The sequence below is a fragment of the Marmota flaviventris genome, chromosome 9 (assembly GCF_047511675.1).
Source record: "Marmota flaviventris isolate mMarFla1 chromosome 9, mMarFla1.hap1, whole genome shotgun sequence".
Lineage (NCBI taxonomy): Eukaryota > Metazoa > Chordata > Mammalia > Rodentia > Sciuridae > Marmota > Marmota flaviventris.
In genome coordinates, this window is record NC_092506.1 from 49,626,674 (window position 1) to 49,644,950 (window position 18,277).

At 33.1% G+C, this 18,277-nt stretch overlaps 1 protein-coding gene across 1 annotated transcript in view; it reads right to left on the reverse strand.

The window, feature by feature from the left end:
• Positions 1-5,430: 5,430 nt before the first annotated feature.
• The window catches only part of Far1 (fatty acyl-CoA reductase 1), a 59,435-nt gene continuing 46,588 nt past the window's right edge, over positions 5,431-18,277 (reverse strand). Inside the window, exons 11-13 of the mRNA XM_071616375.1 lie at positions 13,725-13,854; positions 9,781-9,908; positions 5,431-8,276 (exon numbers count right to left, since the gene is read on the reverse strand). Coding sequence (XP_071472476.1) covers positions 8,114-8,276; positions 9,781-9,908; positions 13,725-13,854 — 421 coding nt within the window. The 3' untranslated portion in view covers positions 5,431-8,113. The remainder of the gene's footprint in view (positions 8,277-9,780; positions 9,909-13,724; positions 13,855-18,277) is intronic.

Sequence of the window (18,277 nt, forward strand, 5' to 3'; positions counted from 1 at the left end):
ATCTTAACACCAAAATAATAATAATAATAACCCAATCAATAAATGGGCCAAGGAACTGAACAGACACTTCTCAGAAGATGATATACAATCAATCAACAAATATATGAAAAAATGTTCAATATCTCTAGCAATTAGAGAAATGCAAATTAAAACTACTCTAAGATTTCATTTCACTCCAGTCAGAATGCAGCTATTAAGAATAAAAACAATAAATGTTGGTGAAAATGCAGGGGGAAAGGCACACTCATACATTGCTGGTAAGACTGCAAATTGATGTAGCCAAATGGAAAGCAGTACGGAGATTCCTTGGAAAACTGGGAATGGAACCACCATGACCCAGCTAACCTACTCCCCAGTCTATACCCAAAAAACTTAAAAACAGCATATTAAAGGGACACAGACACATCAATGTTTATAGCAGCACAATTCACAACAGCTAAACTGCGGAACCAACCTAGATGCCCTCCAGTTGATGAATGGATAAAGAAACTGTGGTATATATACACAATGGAATATTACTCAACATTAAAAGAGAATAAAATCATGGCATTTGCAGATAAAGGGAGTTAGAGAGTACAATGCTAAGTGAAGTTAGCCAGTCCCAAAAACCAAATGCTGAATGTTTTCCAATATAAGGATGCTGATTCATAATGGGGGTTGCAGGGGCGTATGGGAGGATTAAACAAACTCTACATAGAGCAAAGGGGAGGGAGGGAAGGGGAGGTGGAATCGGGGTAGTAAAGACAGTTAAATGAGATGGACATCATTACCCTAAGTACATGTATGAAGACATGAATGGTGTGACTCTACTTTGTGTACAACTAGAGATATGAAAAATTGTGCTCTATATGTATAATGAATTGTAATGCATTCTGCTGTCATAAATAACAAATTAGAATTTAAAAAGGATTTGGAAGAGAACATTTAACATGATTTTAACTTGTGAAACAAAGTGAATTTTTAAATCTGTAAAACAAATATTTCATCAATGCTTATTAAATAAAGTTTGTCAATTGTGGAGTTTCTAACTTGGGGCACTTGCATTATGTGTTTTATTAATATGTCTAGGTGAGAAACACATTATTGGTATTGGCTTTTATATTTATCTTGGCAAAGTCCTTTTTTTTGGTACAGGGGCTGTGGATTGATTCCAGGCATGCTTAACCCCTGAGCCACATCCCCAGCCCTTTTAAAAAATATCTTAGAGACAGAGTCTCACTGAGTTGCTTAGGGCCTGCTAAATTGCTGAAGCTGGCTTTGAACTTGCTATCCTCCTGCCTCAGCCTCCTAAACCACTGGGATTACAGGACTGCGCCACCAAACCTGGCTGGCAAAGTTGTCTTAATTTTGAAGTCTTACATGTGAGCAATAAGTTTAATAATCCAGAGACTGAAAAAAGGACAAACCCATTCCATCAGTCAGGATGAAACAGGTACCTTATAAAGTAGGGCCTGCCCTCTAGGAGAGCTCCCAAATCAAATAGAAGAGGTATTTTCAATCTAATGGGGTACATAAGAAAACCTCCTGTTTTCTAATTTTTCATCAAAAAAAAAAAAACTTTAAAAATTATTTTAAGTTCCTCAAGGAAGATTCTATTTTCCAACACTTTTCAACTGCCACACTGCAGTAGTAGTAAGAGGTTCCCACGGCACGGTGCTCTAGAACACGGCTTTATGAACCTTCAAAAATCCTTTGTCTACACAAGGAGGTGAGCAGCCTCTGGAGAAGCCCATTCTCTCTGTAAACTCAAAGTTAACTGATCTAAAATGACAATGCCAATGTAGCATTATCATGAAAAAACTAAGCAAGCTGGAAGTCTGTGATTAGACTGCAGATAGGCCTTACATTCCTAGTCTGCAAGGTCCTTAGAGAAAGGTTGAGTCAGAACCTGGTAAGCACTTACCAAGGCTTACCAAGAAGAACACCAAAAACATAAAGATGACTCAGACAATTTTAAGCACTATGGCAACTTAGTATTCCCTATTCTTGAGCCAAAAATTCTATCTCAAGTTAAAACTCCACAATGAGTGGGCCCTGACCTATAATTGGAGAAAAGCCACATTCTAACAAGTTGGCTATTTTTTCTAGATTCCAAGCCTTCGTCTGTAAATTAATTTAAAACAAAACCTTTCCTTTATTTAAAAACAGGCCCATTGCAGAAAACATAAAGGATTAATGATCTAAAAACTAATTCCCCTCTATTTCCAACACATAGCACTAACATCTTATTTTGGAATTACTCCAGCCAGTCCAGACCTTTATGTATGCCTGTTTTGCATCATGTTGTATTTTACCTTCAAAGTCATACTTTCCTGTCTCCCCAAATCCCAGGAATGAATTCTATTTGGAACCTGCTGGTATCTCATGAGGACTGACTCTATAGACCAGCGGTTTTCCAACTTTAGTGTGCATCAGAATCCCCTGGGGAACTTGTTAAAAAAGATTGCTGGGCCCTACCCCCAAGTTCTGAATCAGTAGGTGGGGTCCAAAATTTGCATTTTGGAGTTCCCATGACATGCCTATGCAGACTGCTGGTCTGAAGACAGCAATTTTAAGACACTGAAAACTGAAAAACAGACTTATTTAAACATTGGTGTGGTTTGTACTCACAGAAAAACACTAACACTGTATGTACCAGTGCTTTTCTCATAAACTGATTTCACTTAGAAATGATTATGTAATAGAATAAGTCAGTTCATGAAACACACAAAATCTATTCATATTTAATTTGACTGTGCTTTGGGCTAAGAAAGCATTTTAGTGTTTGAATTTTTGACTCCCCTTCCACAACAGTGAATTCTGAGAATGCAAAGACCTTCAATTGGCTCCCAATTACCACCCCAGCCTCATCCTTCCTTAGTCACTTAAAAGCACTAAAAAGGATTCCCTGTCCCACACACTTCTCAGGCTCTGTACATATTCTTCCCTCTCTCTGGATGCTTCCATATGACAACATTCCAATGGCCAGACTCAAAACACAACTCAATTGTCCTATTGCTTATATGAGCTGTTCTCCGAAATAAACAGTAAATCATTCCTTTGTGCTATTAAGTTTATCTATCATTGTGTGTGTGTGTATAAATTATCTGTTCATATCAAATAAAAAGAAATTCTAAAGTAAAGGTAGTGTATATATATTCTCTGGCCATTGAGAAGCTTACAGTTTGGTGATAAAGATAATTGAAATATAAAACATAATGCCTAAATCATAATAGGTATTCAATATTTGTTGAAAAGACGAATGCTAAGTTTTACCCAAAAAAAAAAAAAGTACAACATGTTAAAGAACTTCTCTAAATAGTCCAGAAATATTTGTATTCCTATAGTGATTAGTTCCAGGATTCCCATGGGTTCCAAAATCTTTAGATGCTCAAGTTCCTCATATAAAATGGCATAGTATTTGTACCTAATCTTCCCACGTTGGTCAGCATACTGTAAATCATCTGTAAATTATTAATAGTACCTAAGACAATGTAAGTACTATGTAAATACAGTCACAACTCACATTTCAGTCATTGACTACATGTATGGCGAATGCATAACAATGCATATCCCATAGTTCTACTATATTGTTTAGGCAATAATGACAAAGAAAAGTTCTGTATCTATTCAGTACAGATGAAATTTTTTTAAAAAAAGATTTTCAAACTGGTTGGTTAATCTGTGGATGCAGGTATCAAAGACCAACTATAGCTGTACTGAACAACAGTATAGGTTGAAGCTAGACAAATAGAGTCTTGGCTCTGCTACTAGAAGGATAATGTGGACGAATGATTAAAGTCATATGCCTTAGCTATTACACTTATAAAACATGAGTAATAGAGATGCCTTCAACAGAGGGCTGTTGTAAGGTATAAATGAGTTAATACTTACAGAATTAAATGCTTAGAGTACTCACTATCACAGTAAACACTAAACAAATATTAGCTAGTGTTTTAGAATGTAAAAGGTGCAAGGCTGGTGGTTCTGCCCTCAAGAAAGTGAGGACCAGGTTAAGAACCTGTGTGGAAAAAAAGCAGATTAGGCATTAAAAGTCAAACAATTAATTACTGATAAAAGAAATATACAATCTTCTTACATGACTATTTTAAAATAAAACTACGCTCAACTATGTTTCCATTCAGAAGTGTTAAAAGTTTAAAAAAAAAAAAAAAGAAGGCTATAATACTAGGTTGAGTCATATGAAATTACCCTCACAGGTCAAAGACATATTACCATTTTTATATGGTTCAACCCAGCACTTTTCTAGTTTCATGTTGCTCTACAGATTTTTACAAGAGAAAATGAGAATTAGATTTCCCACTCAACAACAGAAAATAAAGTCGGCCTCCAAAGCATCTTTGGAAGACATCTAATTCAACTTCATGGAGCTTTAACATGAAAAGATTTAGTATTTTGAAGAGAATAAATAGGAATAATTATATAGATTAATGAATTTGAAAAAAAAATTTAAATAACTCTCTTCCCTTTGTATAAAATTACAAGTCTTAGAGATAGTCTGTGATCACTAGCTAAACACATAACAATTATAGCCTTATTCCTCTGAGTTATGGCCCACAATGAAGACATTAAACTCACACCACTTTCAGTTTTTCTAAGTAAATGCTTTTAGTCATCAACTAGCAAAAGAGCACAAACTTAATGTTACTCAAGCTTTTCTTTAATAAAAAAAAACATCAAAAGAATTATTTGACAATTTTGCACAATGGTATTCAATTGACAAAAAGATGATTTGTTTAGGAATCTTAGGGGTAGCAGAGATGCTAAGACAAATTCATTCTATCACTGGAAAATTGCTTCAAGACAAAAATATTAATTAAAAAATATTTCATATATCTTCTATCACATGATGTTAATTTAAACTCATTTATGGATCAAATTTCACAGCATGTGTTCCTTTCTCTTGCAAAGAGAAAGTTTTCCTCAAAGCAGAGCAAATTAATGAGAATGGTTTCAAGTCACGGTTGGGAGTCAGCCTACAAGCACATGCTTAGAAGGCCAATGTACATTCAGCTGTACCTCAGCCTGATATACTCTGCCCTTCTCACCCCCAAAAGGTTCAATCTGTATCACTAATGAGTAATTCCTTATATGGAGTCAGATAAATTACTAATGTACCCAAACTAACAGGATTCAATATGAAACAAAGTAGCTGGAGTCTAATGACACCCTGGTGGTCTCCTGGTTCTGTTTTTAGAAAAACAAGCTCATTCTAGCTAATTCACAAAAATAATACTTTAACAAAAAAGCATTCACTTGGCATATATTATTTCCCTAAAATACTGTGTGAGCAACTCAGACTTAAATAATATTGGGATATAAGAATTAATAAGGACACCTAAAGAAGACAAGGGGCGTTAAGAACTGCTTCCTGTAATCCTAACCACATTATCTCATATAATTTTCAGAACATAAAAATACAATAAAAACTATAATGGAAATAGAGGGATTCATTTATTACTTTTTTGGTTTACAAACAAAGGCACCCAATAATGCTTCTATTTACTGCTTATAAAAGATTATCTGTTTACAATTAAAACAAAAAATACAAACCAAAAAATCCTGAATCAGTTCCTGCAGACAAACACAAAGAAAGGGGAGAAGTGAGTTCCCCCCCCCCCCACTTCCAAGCTTTATTATACAAATACAAAGAATCTTCATTCTATGCCATCCTTAGGTCAAAGAACAACATATTGCCATGTTTCTCTGCACTGAGCTGTAAGACATATAGTGTTGCCAGATCAAAATTAAATAAACTCTTAATGACATCACAATTTAACACACATGTCCCAATTAAGAGTGAAAAATGGGAACTATCTAAAATGTTTTAGAATACAGTTTTATCAAATGAACTAAATGAAATGAATCTATTTTATAAACTGTCTTGTTAAATGAGTTTGTGAGAAACATACACACAGAACTAAAAACCTTGTCTATGAAACGATACAGAGAACAGATTTCCAAAATCTTTGAATCTGACTTAAATCCAAAATCTAGTTGGTGAGGATTAACAATCTATACACTCTTTATACTAACTTTAGAATTTTAAGTCCTAGGATGACACACTTAATTTACCCATTACCCTTCTTTTGACACAATTCTAAACACAAAATTAATACAGTAGCCTCAGCACCCTCCCAATTCGTATTTAACTTAAATTATAAGAACAGTAAAACAGTTCAGAAGACAAAATACTCCCAAAGCACTTCACAGGCCTAGCCAAGTTGCACCTGATCCTCTTGTTAAGACACAAAGAAAATTCATCTGATTCTAGGTATCTCTGGCAGAATTACAAAAGTCATACAAATGTTAGCATGTTTTCAACATGTTATGGAAATATATTTGGAGAGATGAAGTACTTAATGTAAATATATGGGCCACCTTAAATCCAAGGCATCATTATTTATTCCATTTTCACACTGTCATGGTCTCTCACACCTTATACAAGGTATGGTCCTTGACCAAAGACTTTAGTATCATTCCAAAGAATATATAGCTATTTACATACATATTTCTTTTAAAATAATGTTTAAAAGTTTTACTACAGAAAATCTGGCTTCAACATGGAAGCATTTTTCTTTTTCAAGATTATACACCTGCATGGAAGAAGGTGATTTCTTTTACATTTAGTTTTTCCACAATATCAAAATAAACTTTTTATACATTGCATTTAAATTGACAAAGGAAATTGAGAAGTTACATGTAACTTTGTACTGTGAACTGAACCCTTTAAACATATTCACGATACATTGCTGATGATTTAAATACAATACAACTTGATCAGCTTAATTAGAACAGTGTAATGCTGAACAATCTGTTAAACCAAATATATGTTAAAATAGTAAACTACTATTGCAATTTAAAGGGAATTATAATGTATCATTAAAATATACATCAATTTTCTTGCTATTACTTGTTTCTATAATGCATTTCTTTCTAAAGCTAAAACCACATGCAGAAAAAATAAATGATATCTTCAAACTCATTCAACAGTTTGCTACTTTATATGGTATGTAAATAAAGTCCTTTATTTTATACACATTTTGTATTATTTTCTTTAAGGAATTCAGCTTTCAAGGTCAAAATTAATGTTTACTTACACACAAGGACATTTTCTTGATGTTATTAGTAGCTGCAAATACATTCTTCCATAATAATGCACTTTCAGATCTCATTTGAAAAGCAGTACAAGCCTTTTAAAAGTCCTATGATATAATGTATAAAGGAAGGAGAGCCCAAGTATGGTGAATCCTTCCCTACACCCACCTCCAATAAAGTCCTAAAAAATCCTCTTGCTTCAATATATAAACACAATCTCACAGGATTGATTTTTATTTGACTGAAATTTGGACAAGAAAAAAGTACTCCTATTCTTTTTGATACAGTTTCAATGAATTTGTTTTTGTTGTCCTTTAAAAACACACAGCATATATTGATATGGATTTTCAAACCCATTTAGATCCAGTGGGTTTTTAGAATAATATATAGCCTTCTCATTATAAAGCAACTGATTACTTATAGAAAAATGATATGCACTGGACATTTAATCAGAAAAAGAAAACTGGAACACGTTTTCATGTTTGATATCACTCAATAACTTATAGGATGAAGTGAAAATAGTTTGGTTATAGTCTTAACAAAACTCAAACCCACTTCAATTGATGAAAAAAAAAATTGAACATTAAAGAATCAGACATCTACCAACTTAGCTAGTATTCCTGTCCAAATAAATGCTACCCATTGCACTAAATAGTAGAAATTATGTTAAGGCATATTTTAATTAATATGTCCCAAAAATTGCACAGTTATACTGGTCAGGGTTCCTATTTCCTACTCTTGCCCTCACCCTATCCCTTTCTTTCCAGGGATCAAAACGTTTAGTTATGGTTTTGGTGGCTATTACAGATTTGAGCTGGCATACCACAGTGTGTTCATTAGGTTTTATGAGCATAAACATTAAATGTTACATAAAATGTACCATATTTTACTCCACATTCCAATCTAAGATGGTTTAATGTTTGACAAAAAGTGAGATGACTTTAAGTACATTTTACATTTTGTGCATTTTTAGACCACCATATGCATAGATGTTCTAAAGCTAAATTCTTGGTCTTCAGTATCTCATAGTGCTGGATGCTCGAAAGTATGACAGAAACTTGTAACACAGGCTAACTACAAAGTACCAGATGTTTCTTGCCATTTGTGATCTTGCAATAAAAATGCGCCAGATCAGGATCACAAGGATAGTATTGAAACCATACCGTATGTTCCGTAACCTGAAAAGCAAATGGAGAGATATGCTAGACAATATTTTCTACAATAAAACAGAGCACCCCTGGGCTCAATCTGCAGTACCCATCCCACTACACACATAACATACACACACACAGAGTAGACATCCTCAAGTTAGAAAGTGGAATTCAAACTAACTTGACTATAAATAACCTGCACAGTAATACATCAAAGTACTACCTCAATCAAATAGGAATACAGCAAAGGGTTTTCATAATAGTGTATTTAGAATATAAACTTATTCAATGAATATTACTGAGCATCCCTGTGTGCCCAGTATTGTCCTAGGCATGAATAATATATCTGTAGGTAAAACAGATACATGCCTTGAACTTCTGGAGCTTCCTAACTGATCTAAAAAGGTTTGTTCATTATATACATTATAGTACAGACAAAATACAATAAGCATTTTTGACATTTTTAGTTGCTTTCAAGTTTTAAGGCAAGTAAACTTACTCCTTCATTCAAAGCTGACAATCACAGTCAATGGTCAACTGACAAGTTCTTATCCAAGAGTAAAATATGGCTTTAACTCTAAAAAGGATGATCTTCCTATTCTCAAATACCAGTCATATTACCTTGCTCATGTTTCAAAACATTTCTGATGGTTTCTAATGGTGTTTGAAAGGAATACAAACCTTTAGGTATGTGTTCATGTTACATAAATTTCATTACTTTCAGCATGTATTACAAGATAGAACTGCAATATGGGAACAACAGTGCAGAGAAAAGAGCTTTGAATAAGAAGTTAAAGATCAATATTGCAGTTTGCTTTGCTATAAAAACTTTCCTAAGTCTCAAGTTTTCTCATCCACACAACTAGCTGCCCTGCAAAAAGCTGCATAGAGTTATGAGGCATCAAAAGTACAGTAATGTCAAAGTCTTGAAAATATTACCAAGATAACAAAAAAGATACTACAAACAAAAGAAATGATCATTAAAATTATCTGCATCTCTGAATGGTGAATTACCAGTGATTTTGATTCTTCTGTTTTTTGAGTTTATTTTTAATCAGCATGTATACTTTTATAAAGAGACTAAGAAAATTATAACTATTTTACAAAGATAAAATTCTGTGCTGAATGATGTATTGCTATATCTCTTCTCTTATAGAGATTATTTGAGTAGGGTTAAAAAAATCTTTAAATATTTAATTTCCAAATATTAATCTTTAAATATTTAATAAAAATATATTTTTATTTTCTGCTAATATCTTTACTTCTTCAATAGCAACATAAGAGAAGACAGTGGTGATTTTAAAAACTAAATTTCACCCCAACTTCATACTAAGGAATATATACATTGAGGAAGACGATAGTTTTCAATAGTTTCATGCCAAATCAACTGCCATTAGTTCCAACCCAAAGGTAAGTACTTTTCCTAAATATAATACATTTGTAATGTATTTTAGATATACCAATTTACCAAAACAGTTGTGTAATATTTCATAAGGTAGACAAGATGCAATCAAACCAATGTAAAACTTACTTGTTCAAATGTTTTCTAGCTGCAGGAAGGCCAGACATTTCTTCATTCAATACATATTTCTTAGTTCCCATGCAATAGTTTTCTATATATTCTGCCCAATGTAATTGCCGTACATCAATATTGAAGGTCTACATTAACAACAACAAAAAGTTAAATATTTTCCTGAGGAATTTTTCTACAACTTGTCAAAATTCACTTTTTCTAAAAGGCAATCCCAAATAACAAGGTAACAAAATATTATAACATAGTATTAATTTTTTATATTGTCTATTTCTTTATATTCCTATTTTATTTCTAGTTCTTTTATATCTGCATCCTCTCTTTTCTTCCTATAGTTCCTTGTGTACCACACAGATTAATTTTCCTAGAGAATACTTTTGACTTTAGGAGGGAAAAAAACAAAACATGTTACAAAAGCTGGCTTAGAACTATAGATAACAGTTACTAGACCATTTGATGAAAAGGATAGATAAATCCAGAAAAATAATCTTTACAGAAATACTATTTCTTAGCAAAATAAGAGTTGTCTATTGCTCAGTTCTCCTAGCATTCAGTGGAATAATTTATTTGGAGTGACAAGGAGATTATTCACTTTACACCATCACTTACCTAAAAATGGGTAAGTTGGGGAGGGGCATTTGAAATGCTACTATAAATTAATTAGTAAAATATGAAAATACAGAAATATTGCACTAAGATGGGAGACTTAGCAAAGGAGATGGGTATAAAGATGGGTATGGGCGTGGGTGTGAGATTGTCCCACAGGAAGAAAAAAAAAAAATGGAACAGAAATATATCTACACATCTAGGCACCAGAAAATAAATCAAAAAAGGACAGATAGATGACTACTGGATAACTTCTCACCAAAACCAATGTAAGTCAAAGACTGTGAGATGTTTTCCAAGTATAAAAGAAAGGTATTGCTAACATAAAATCCTACACCCGTGGAAATATCCTTGAAAAACAAAGGTGAAATAAAGATGTTTCCTGAAGAATAAAAACTGTAACAATATGACATGAGTGTACCCACAGTGAAGTAACTACACTAAAGAGGATTATTCAGGGCAGAAAAACTCCAGATTGAGTCTACAAAGTCTGGAGATGGAAGAAATGAAGATCAATAAAAGGATCTTCATTTCAATTATTTCATTTAATTAATTTCAATTATGCTGGTAAATCATATAAATAGTTACTGCATAGACTGTGCTACAATTTGAATATGTCCCTCTAAAAGCACATGGTAGAAATTTAATCCCCAATGCAATAGTGTTGGCAGGTGGGGCTTAGTACAAGGTGATTAAATTACGAAGGTCCTACCCTCACAAACAGATTAATACTGATGATAAAAGGACTTGAGGCAGAAAATTTGAATGCTTGCCCTCTCTTTCTCCTTCCATCATTGGTGAATTAGGTCTTCACCAGATACTAAGCCCCTTGATCTCAAGAATTCCCAGCCTTTAGAACTATAAACAAACTTCTGTTTATGATAAATTACCCTCCTCTGGTATTCTTCTAGAGCAGCACAGACAGACTGTAACAAAAATAACCTGTGAGGCTTAACATAAAATTAAGTTATGTAATAACAATAGCAGAAAGGCATTGGTTATTATCAGAGAAAATGTAAATTTTATAGTAGCTCTTGCTAAACTAAGAAAAGATATTATAATCTCTAGAGTAACCTACTAAAACAATTGAAAAAGAATGTATTCTATGAAACTTAGACCGGAAAACATGAAATAGTGGAAAAAAATATCACCTAAAAAAAGCAAATAGAAAAAAAAGAACTTAGAACGAGTAGGACACATAAAATGTACTGAAATATTTAAATAGAAAATTATCAGGAATTATGTTTTGGACTAAGTTCTCCAAAAAAGTGTCAAAAAGAGACTGGAGGGCTGGGGTTATGGCTCAGTGGTAGAATGCTTGTCCAGCACGTGTGAGGCCCTGGGTTCAATGCTTAACATAAATAAAAAAAATAAAGGTCCACTGACAACTAAAAAATATAGATATATAAAAATATGAGGCTGGGAAAAAAAACCAAAAAACTCTAACTATAAGCTACTTATTAAAAAAAAAAAACTTTTAAAAGAGGATACAAACTGGTTGAACATAAAAGAATAAAGAAAGACATGCCATACATTTCTACCAGTAATGTATGAGGATGTCCATTTGCCTAGGGCCTCTTCAGACTATGCTGTCAAAGTCTGTATTTTTTGTAAATCTGCTAAGTAATAAATAAAAACTTAGTCTAGTTTTAATTTAATTTCCTCGATTGAGTGTAACGTTATCTTTTCAAATGGTTAACACTCATCTTCTGTAATTGTTTTTCTCTAGCCCATTTTCAACATGATTATTGGCTCTCCCCGCCCACTATTTTTACATAAGCATTTTTTTTATGTAGTAGAAAATGCATACTAAAATCATAGAGATACCACTATACACTAAAGTAGTATGGGATTGACAGGAGTTATACATTAGCACTTAGAATGGCCTTATCTACTAAATTGAATATACAAATGCCTTATGACCCACCACATAATGACCCAGAATATATACACACTTTACACAAATGTGTGCTTATGTTCATAACCCAAAACTGAAAATAAATGTCTATCAAAAGAAGCATGAAAAAAATACTGGATGACAGATACCATTTGTGTAAAGTCAAAAAATGGGTAAAACTAACATTTAGTATTAGGATCCAAGACAATTATTACCTTTTGGAAAAGAGAGGAGGTAATAATTGAGTTACGCTAGAACCTAATCAGGTACTTCTCAGTAGCCCTGGCTTGTTAATGCTGCCAAACTAGTTAGTGCTGATAGATACTAGGCTAGTGCAAAATTTATTTGCAAAGGCAAATAATTCTCATTAGACACTGCAGGTGCAATCTATACCTTCAAAAAATTCCAAAATAAATTCTCAAGAAATATGAATTTACAGGAAAACATATAACAATAAAAAACAAAGAAACAAGGTGCCATGAGTGAGACTCAGCTCAAACAACAGTAGCAGAATAGACACTATCCATCCTTTAGGTTTGAATTATCAGGTAGAAAATTTTTTAAAAATTATTTTTAACATGTTCCAAGAAAAAAAAATACTATAGGCTATTTAAGAAATATCTGTGAGATTAAAAAGTACGATGAACTTGTTAAAAATGGAAATATAAGAACTGAAACCCAAAATTCAAGTAGATGGTTTAAACTCAGCTGTGATTGCCATAGAATTTAAATAAATAATTTAGATTTCAGCCCAGAAAAAAAATGTGAAATACACTTAAAGATCTGAAGGCAGAATGACCTAACATATAATAGGAACTATGGAAAAAGATAAGAGAATGGTGGTATTTGAATGCATATTTCAAGAAATTGCTGCTATGTGTTTTACCAACATTGCTAAAAGATACCATCTTCAGATTCAGGAAGCCCAACCAAAGCAACCAGACATATTCATAGAGAAACTGCAGAACGTCAAATATAAAAGGAAAAGCTGAACATGAGCCAGAAATGACAGCTCTCTTATAAAGGAAGAGCAAATTCCTGACTTTTCAATAGCAACAATATTGACAGAATATAAAGAGTAAGTTACCTTTAATGTGCACCAAGGTCATGTTATAAAACCTAATAGTGAGCTGAGTTCAATACTAACAATCCCCTAACTAAACTATATTCTGGTATTCTAAATATATTTCAGACAGAAAGAAAATATTTGAGAAAAACATTGATAAACATAGTTAAAGCTAAAACTAAATGAACTAAACATTTTCTAATTGTGGAGCTTACCTGGAGAACTAAAGTAATGTACAAACGTATACATGGTTTGCAGGTGCTAACCACAATAAAAGCATTTTAAGTTTGTATAATGTTGTGGAAAATATCTATTTCTCAGGTTGCTTAATAGTTTTCTGTTATGCTACTTACTTATAAAACAGAAAACACTTGCCTTTTTATCTTCTGGGTTTAGTTGATTCATTAACATATTGACATTGTCAGTATTCCACACCCAAGAATTACTTGTGAAATATTCGAGGAACACCATAGCTTTGTGAAGACGAGTTATTGTTTTCATCATCCTGTATTACAAGAAAAATTGACAGATTCATATACTGCCTAGATTAGGAAAAATCCCAGGGTACCAGTTTCCCCAATATATTAACATTAAAGTATAATTTTAATATGTAATTCAACAAGTGTATCAAACCAGCAGGGAATAAGAACATTTCTGCATCTTGGGAATACATTTTGCAAATCCAAAATGAAAAAAATTTTCTTTGGAAATAGCAACAAATAAATTTAGCATTGCTTAAATAGAATTCTGCTGATATACATAATTATTTCTTAATGGCTGTGCAGTACACCTTTAAGGTCAAATTTTCTATATAAAATATTAAAGCAAATAAATGGATCCAATCAATTTCCTCTTGCTTTTTTTTCTTAAACTACACTTTTCAGATGCATTTCCTAAGATTCCCTATGAATTTATAATATACTGTTATGATTCCAAATCTTTAGCATCACTGAGGCAAAGTATGCAGAAATATTCACACAAAAACTTCCGCTTTAATACTGACTGGGCTCCAATCTTGATCAGCTGAATGTGCTATGAAATCAATGACTCATGCTGAAACTTTCTGAAATAGATGAATATATCATCTCCCCATGACCCCACCAATGTCCCTTTGCATAAAAATAAGGGAGTATAAACCTTTTTGTTTCTTTAAAAAGGACAAAGGTCTTAATCATTGTATCTGTTATTTATTATTGCTCACTGTTAGTCATTGATATCATAACACTAATCTGAGCAGTAACAACTATAAAACAATAATTACCCAAAAGGAAGAAAGAACTTTTTGAAATAAAATAACACCAAAAAAATCCCAACTTCTGAAGACAGAAAATAAATTTATTGAGAAATAATTTATTGAAAACAACTTTGAAAGAAGTCCATTTATGTTCCCAGAATAAGGATTAGCATTATATGTAGTTTAGAAAGTTCCCAAATTAGAGCTTTAGAAACTGGGGATATGGAAGAAAACTGGAATATCAGAAATGGGGAAGAAAATCAAAACAGTATCACTATCTAAGTAATTTTGGTAACATATTCAATACATTTAGAAAGAAATCTTGAATCCAGAATACAGGAAAATGAGGCAATATGGACCATGTAAAGAAAAACTATTTCATCCAATAACGTAATTATAAAATAACACATCTGTTAAAAACCAAAAAAAAAATAAAACATCAAAAGCTGTATTTGGACAGAAATAGTTCACATAGATAGAAAGTATTTGGGGTGGAGACAAAAGACATATTGCTTTTAGAAGAGGTTAGGCAATTAAAAAAAAAAAAAAAAAAAAATATATATATATATATATATATATATATATATATAACTAAATACTATCACAGCCAGTATACTATACTTGAATCTACACACACACACACACACACACACACACACACACACACACACACAGTTAACATATTTTTCCAACATCTATTTTATTAAAAAGTTTTTCTCCCTTACTTCTTTTTCAGTGATAATTCTCACCTATTCTTATCTTCGGATTCATTCAAATGAATGAAGTGCCCTAAAAAAAATCAATCCAGGATTCAACTACTCCAACAATAATTGCAGGGAAAAAAAGGTGGGGGAGATATGAAAGGTCATAATAAGTGAAAATTTATAAAATATTTATCAGGCAATAAAATTGAATTGAATACTGGATTGAATACTATGGGGGATTAAAAAAAAAAAACTAAACAAAACCCCTTAAAACTCTACACTATTACTCTTTGATTAAACAAATAACAGAGCAAATAAAATGTTTGTGACGAGTGATGAACATTCTGAATATTTATTCTTTATTATAGCAATCTTCAAAATATAGTCAATCACAGTCCTGTAAAGTAGTGTAAAATCTTAATGATATCTAATCTAGCACTTGTCAACCTTGGCTATAATAATGAGTCAGATAATTCTCTGCTTGTGGCAGGTCACTGTTCTGTGTTCTGTAAAATGCTTGGCAACATCCATGGCTCTACCACTAGATGCCAGCAGCACCCCCCACCTCATTGTGATAACTAAAAATAGCTCTAAATATTGTCAAATGTCCCCAGTTGAGAATCACACAGATGAAAAAAAATCAGATTCAGAGAAGTTATGCTACATAGAGTTAAGCTAAATAACCAAAAGCCATGAAGCCAGTTGTTCTAGATGCTGTTTTTAACACTAAGGAAATGTTAAAATTTCAAGAGCTAAAATAAATAATTTATACTGCTTCTATATACAATAATGCCATGCATCTTGGTCCCCACATTATAAGAATCCATGATGCATATCTGAGTTAGACTATAATTACGTCAAGATAAATAGCAAGTCAGATTTTCATCTGGCTGACACTTAAGTTAATGCAAATGAGTAAAATGGATACCATGAATGACATGAGTTTAATGTAGAATCAGGCAAGGTGTAAAGCTCAGTACCTTGGCTAAGTAAATATATGAATAAATTAAACAATATAAATTTTAAGACTTTAGTACTTAACTTTTATAAAACTGCCTACATAAAAAAACGTTTATGTCCTTTGTTACTTTTAGACTACACATTCCCAGAAGTCAATGATCACTCCTGCTTTGATACTTAGCCTCACATTATTATCTCCCATCCTACCTGCTCGTCTATAATATCACCCAGACTATATTCCGCTCAAGAGGGAAGGTAATTTATAACCAACAGAATGAAGTAGAAGTGACACTGTGTGACTTCTGGGGCTAGGTCAGAAAAGGTGGTAAGTTTTCTGCCTTGCTCACTGGAATACTCACCCTTGAAGCCTTCAGTCACCATGTATGCTGTCCAACTCCCCCCGAGGCTGCCATGCTGCGAGGAAGCTCAAACTAGTCCATGTGTAGAAACCACATGGAGAGACTCTCAAACTACATGAAGAGAGAAAGATGCCTGGCCACCCCAGGTGCTCTGCACCCTTCCTCCCCTTTACCACTTTCTCCACAGTATACCTGTGTTAGTCCTTATCTGAATGCAATCATTTGAAAGATCCTGAGCTAGAACCTGGCCAAGTCTTTAATTCCTGATCCACAGAAATTATGACTAATAACTTGTTTAAAGACACTAAGTTTGCTGTGATACATGATACAGCACAGAAGACAGTAACTTAGTACTATTGGGAGTGCTGGGGAAGGGTACTATTCTAAAAATCTAAATCATGCAATATTGGCTTTATAATCAGGTGGTAGACAAAATTGGTAAGGCCTTTGAGAAGAGTTACTGAAATCTGAAAGGATCAGGAAAGAATATTAGCAGAAGATTTTAAAGAGCTCTGAGGAGACTCTTAGTAAGGGCGTAAAATGAGGAAAATGGGTTCAGGACTGTAGTTTGGTGATAGAGTGCTTGCTTCGCATGTACAAGGCCCTGGTTTCAATCCCTAGCACCAAAAACAAACTGGAAGCTAAAAGAACAACAACAAAAAAAAAACCCACAAAATTGTCACCTGTAATAATATGGAAGATAACAGAAACTATACCTAATAAAAATTAATCCGGTCAAGACTTCCTGAAAGAGAACAAAGATGATCTTTACAAATGAACTGTCTGAGGGCTGGGGTTGTGGCTTAGTGGTAGAGTGCTCGCCTAGCATGTGCAAGGCACTGGGTTCGATCCTTAGCACCACAAACAAATAAATAAATAAATAAAGATAAGAAAATATACTTTTTTAAAAAAACTATGAACTGTTTGAGGACTGAGGATACAGCTCAGTTGATAGAGAGCTTGCCTCGCATCACAAGGCCCTGGGTTCAATCTCCAGTACCACAAACAAACAAACAAAAACTATTTGAATGATATTTGGAGATAATGTAAAATACCAGCCAGGAATTCTTTAAGAAATGGTTTTTGAGCATAGATCACATCCAAGCTAAGAATGTAAGATTCTTTAATACTTTCAAACAACCTAAGATAGATCAAAGAATCTTTCAGACAAAAGAACTCTAGATCTTAAAGACATGTAGTGCAGAAACTTTGCTGTTTGAAATGCAGGATGTAAGATCTAAAGGTATTGTCCCATAGCAACTTCCTAAGAGACCCAGATTGAAAAGGGTTTGTCTCAAAGTGATCTCAAAATATAGTTTTGGTCTAATGGAATGAACTGCTTTAAAAGAGATACACTGAAAACCCACACAATCTTTAAAACAATCACATTAGTTTATATGTAAAAGGGACAGACAGAATACAAAATGAAGACATCTCTGTATCAAGGATCAGTAAACAAGGGCCTACACACCAAATCCTGACTACTACCTGTGTAAATAATATTCATTTATATAGGTTCATTCATTTATATACGTCTATAGCTGCTTTTATTCCTTCTATTTATTTATTTTTTATTTTTGGTACCAGGGATTGAATCCAGAGGAACTTAAGCACTTGAGAAACATCCCCAGCCCTCCCCCCCCCGCCCTTTTTTTTTTTATAGGGTCTCAC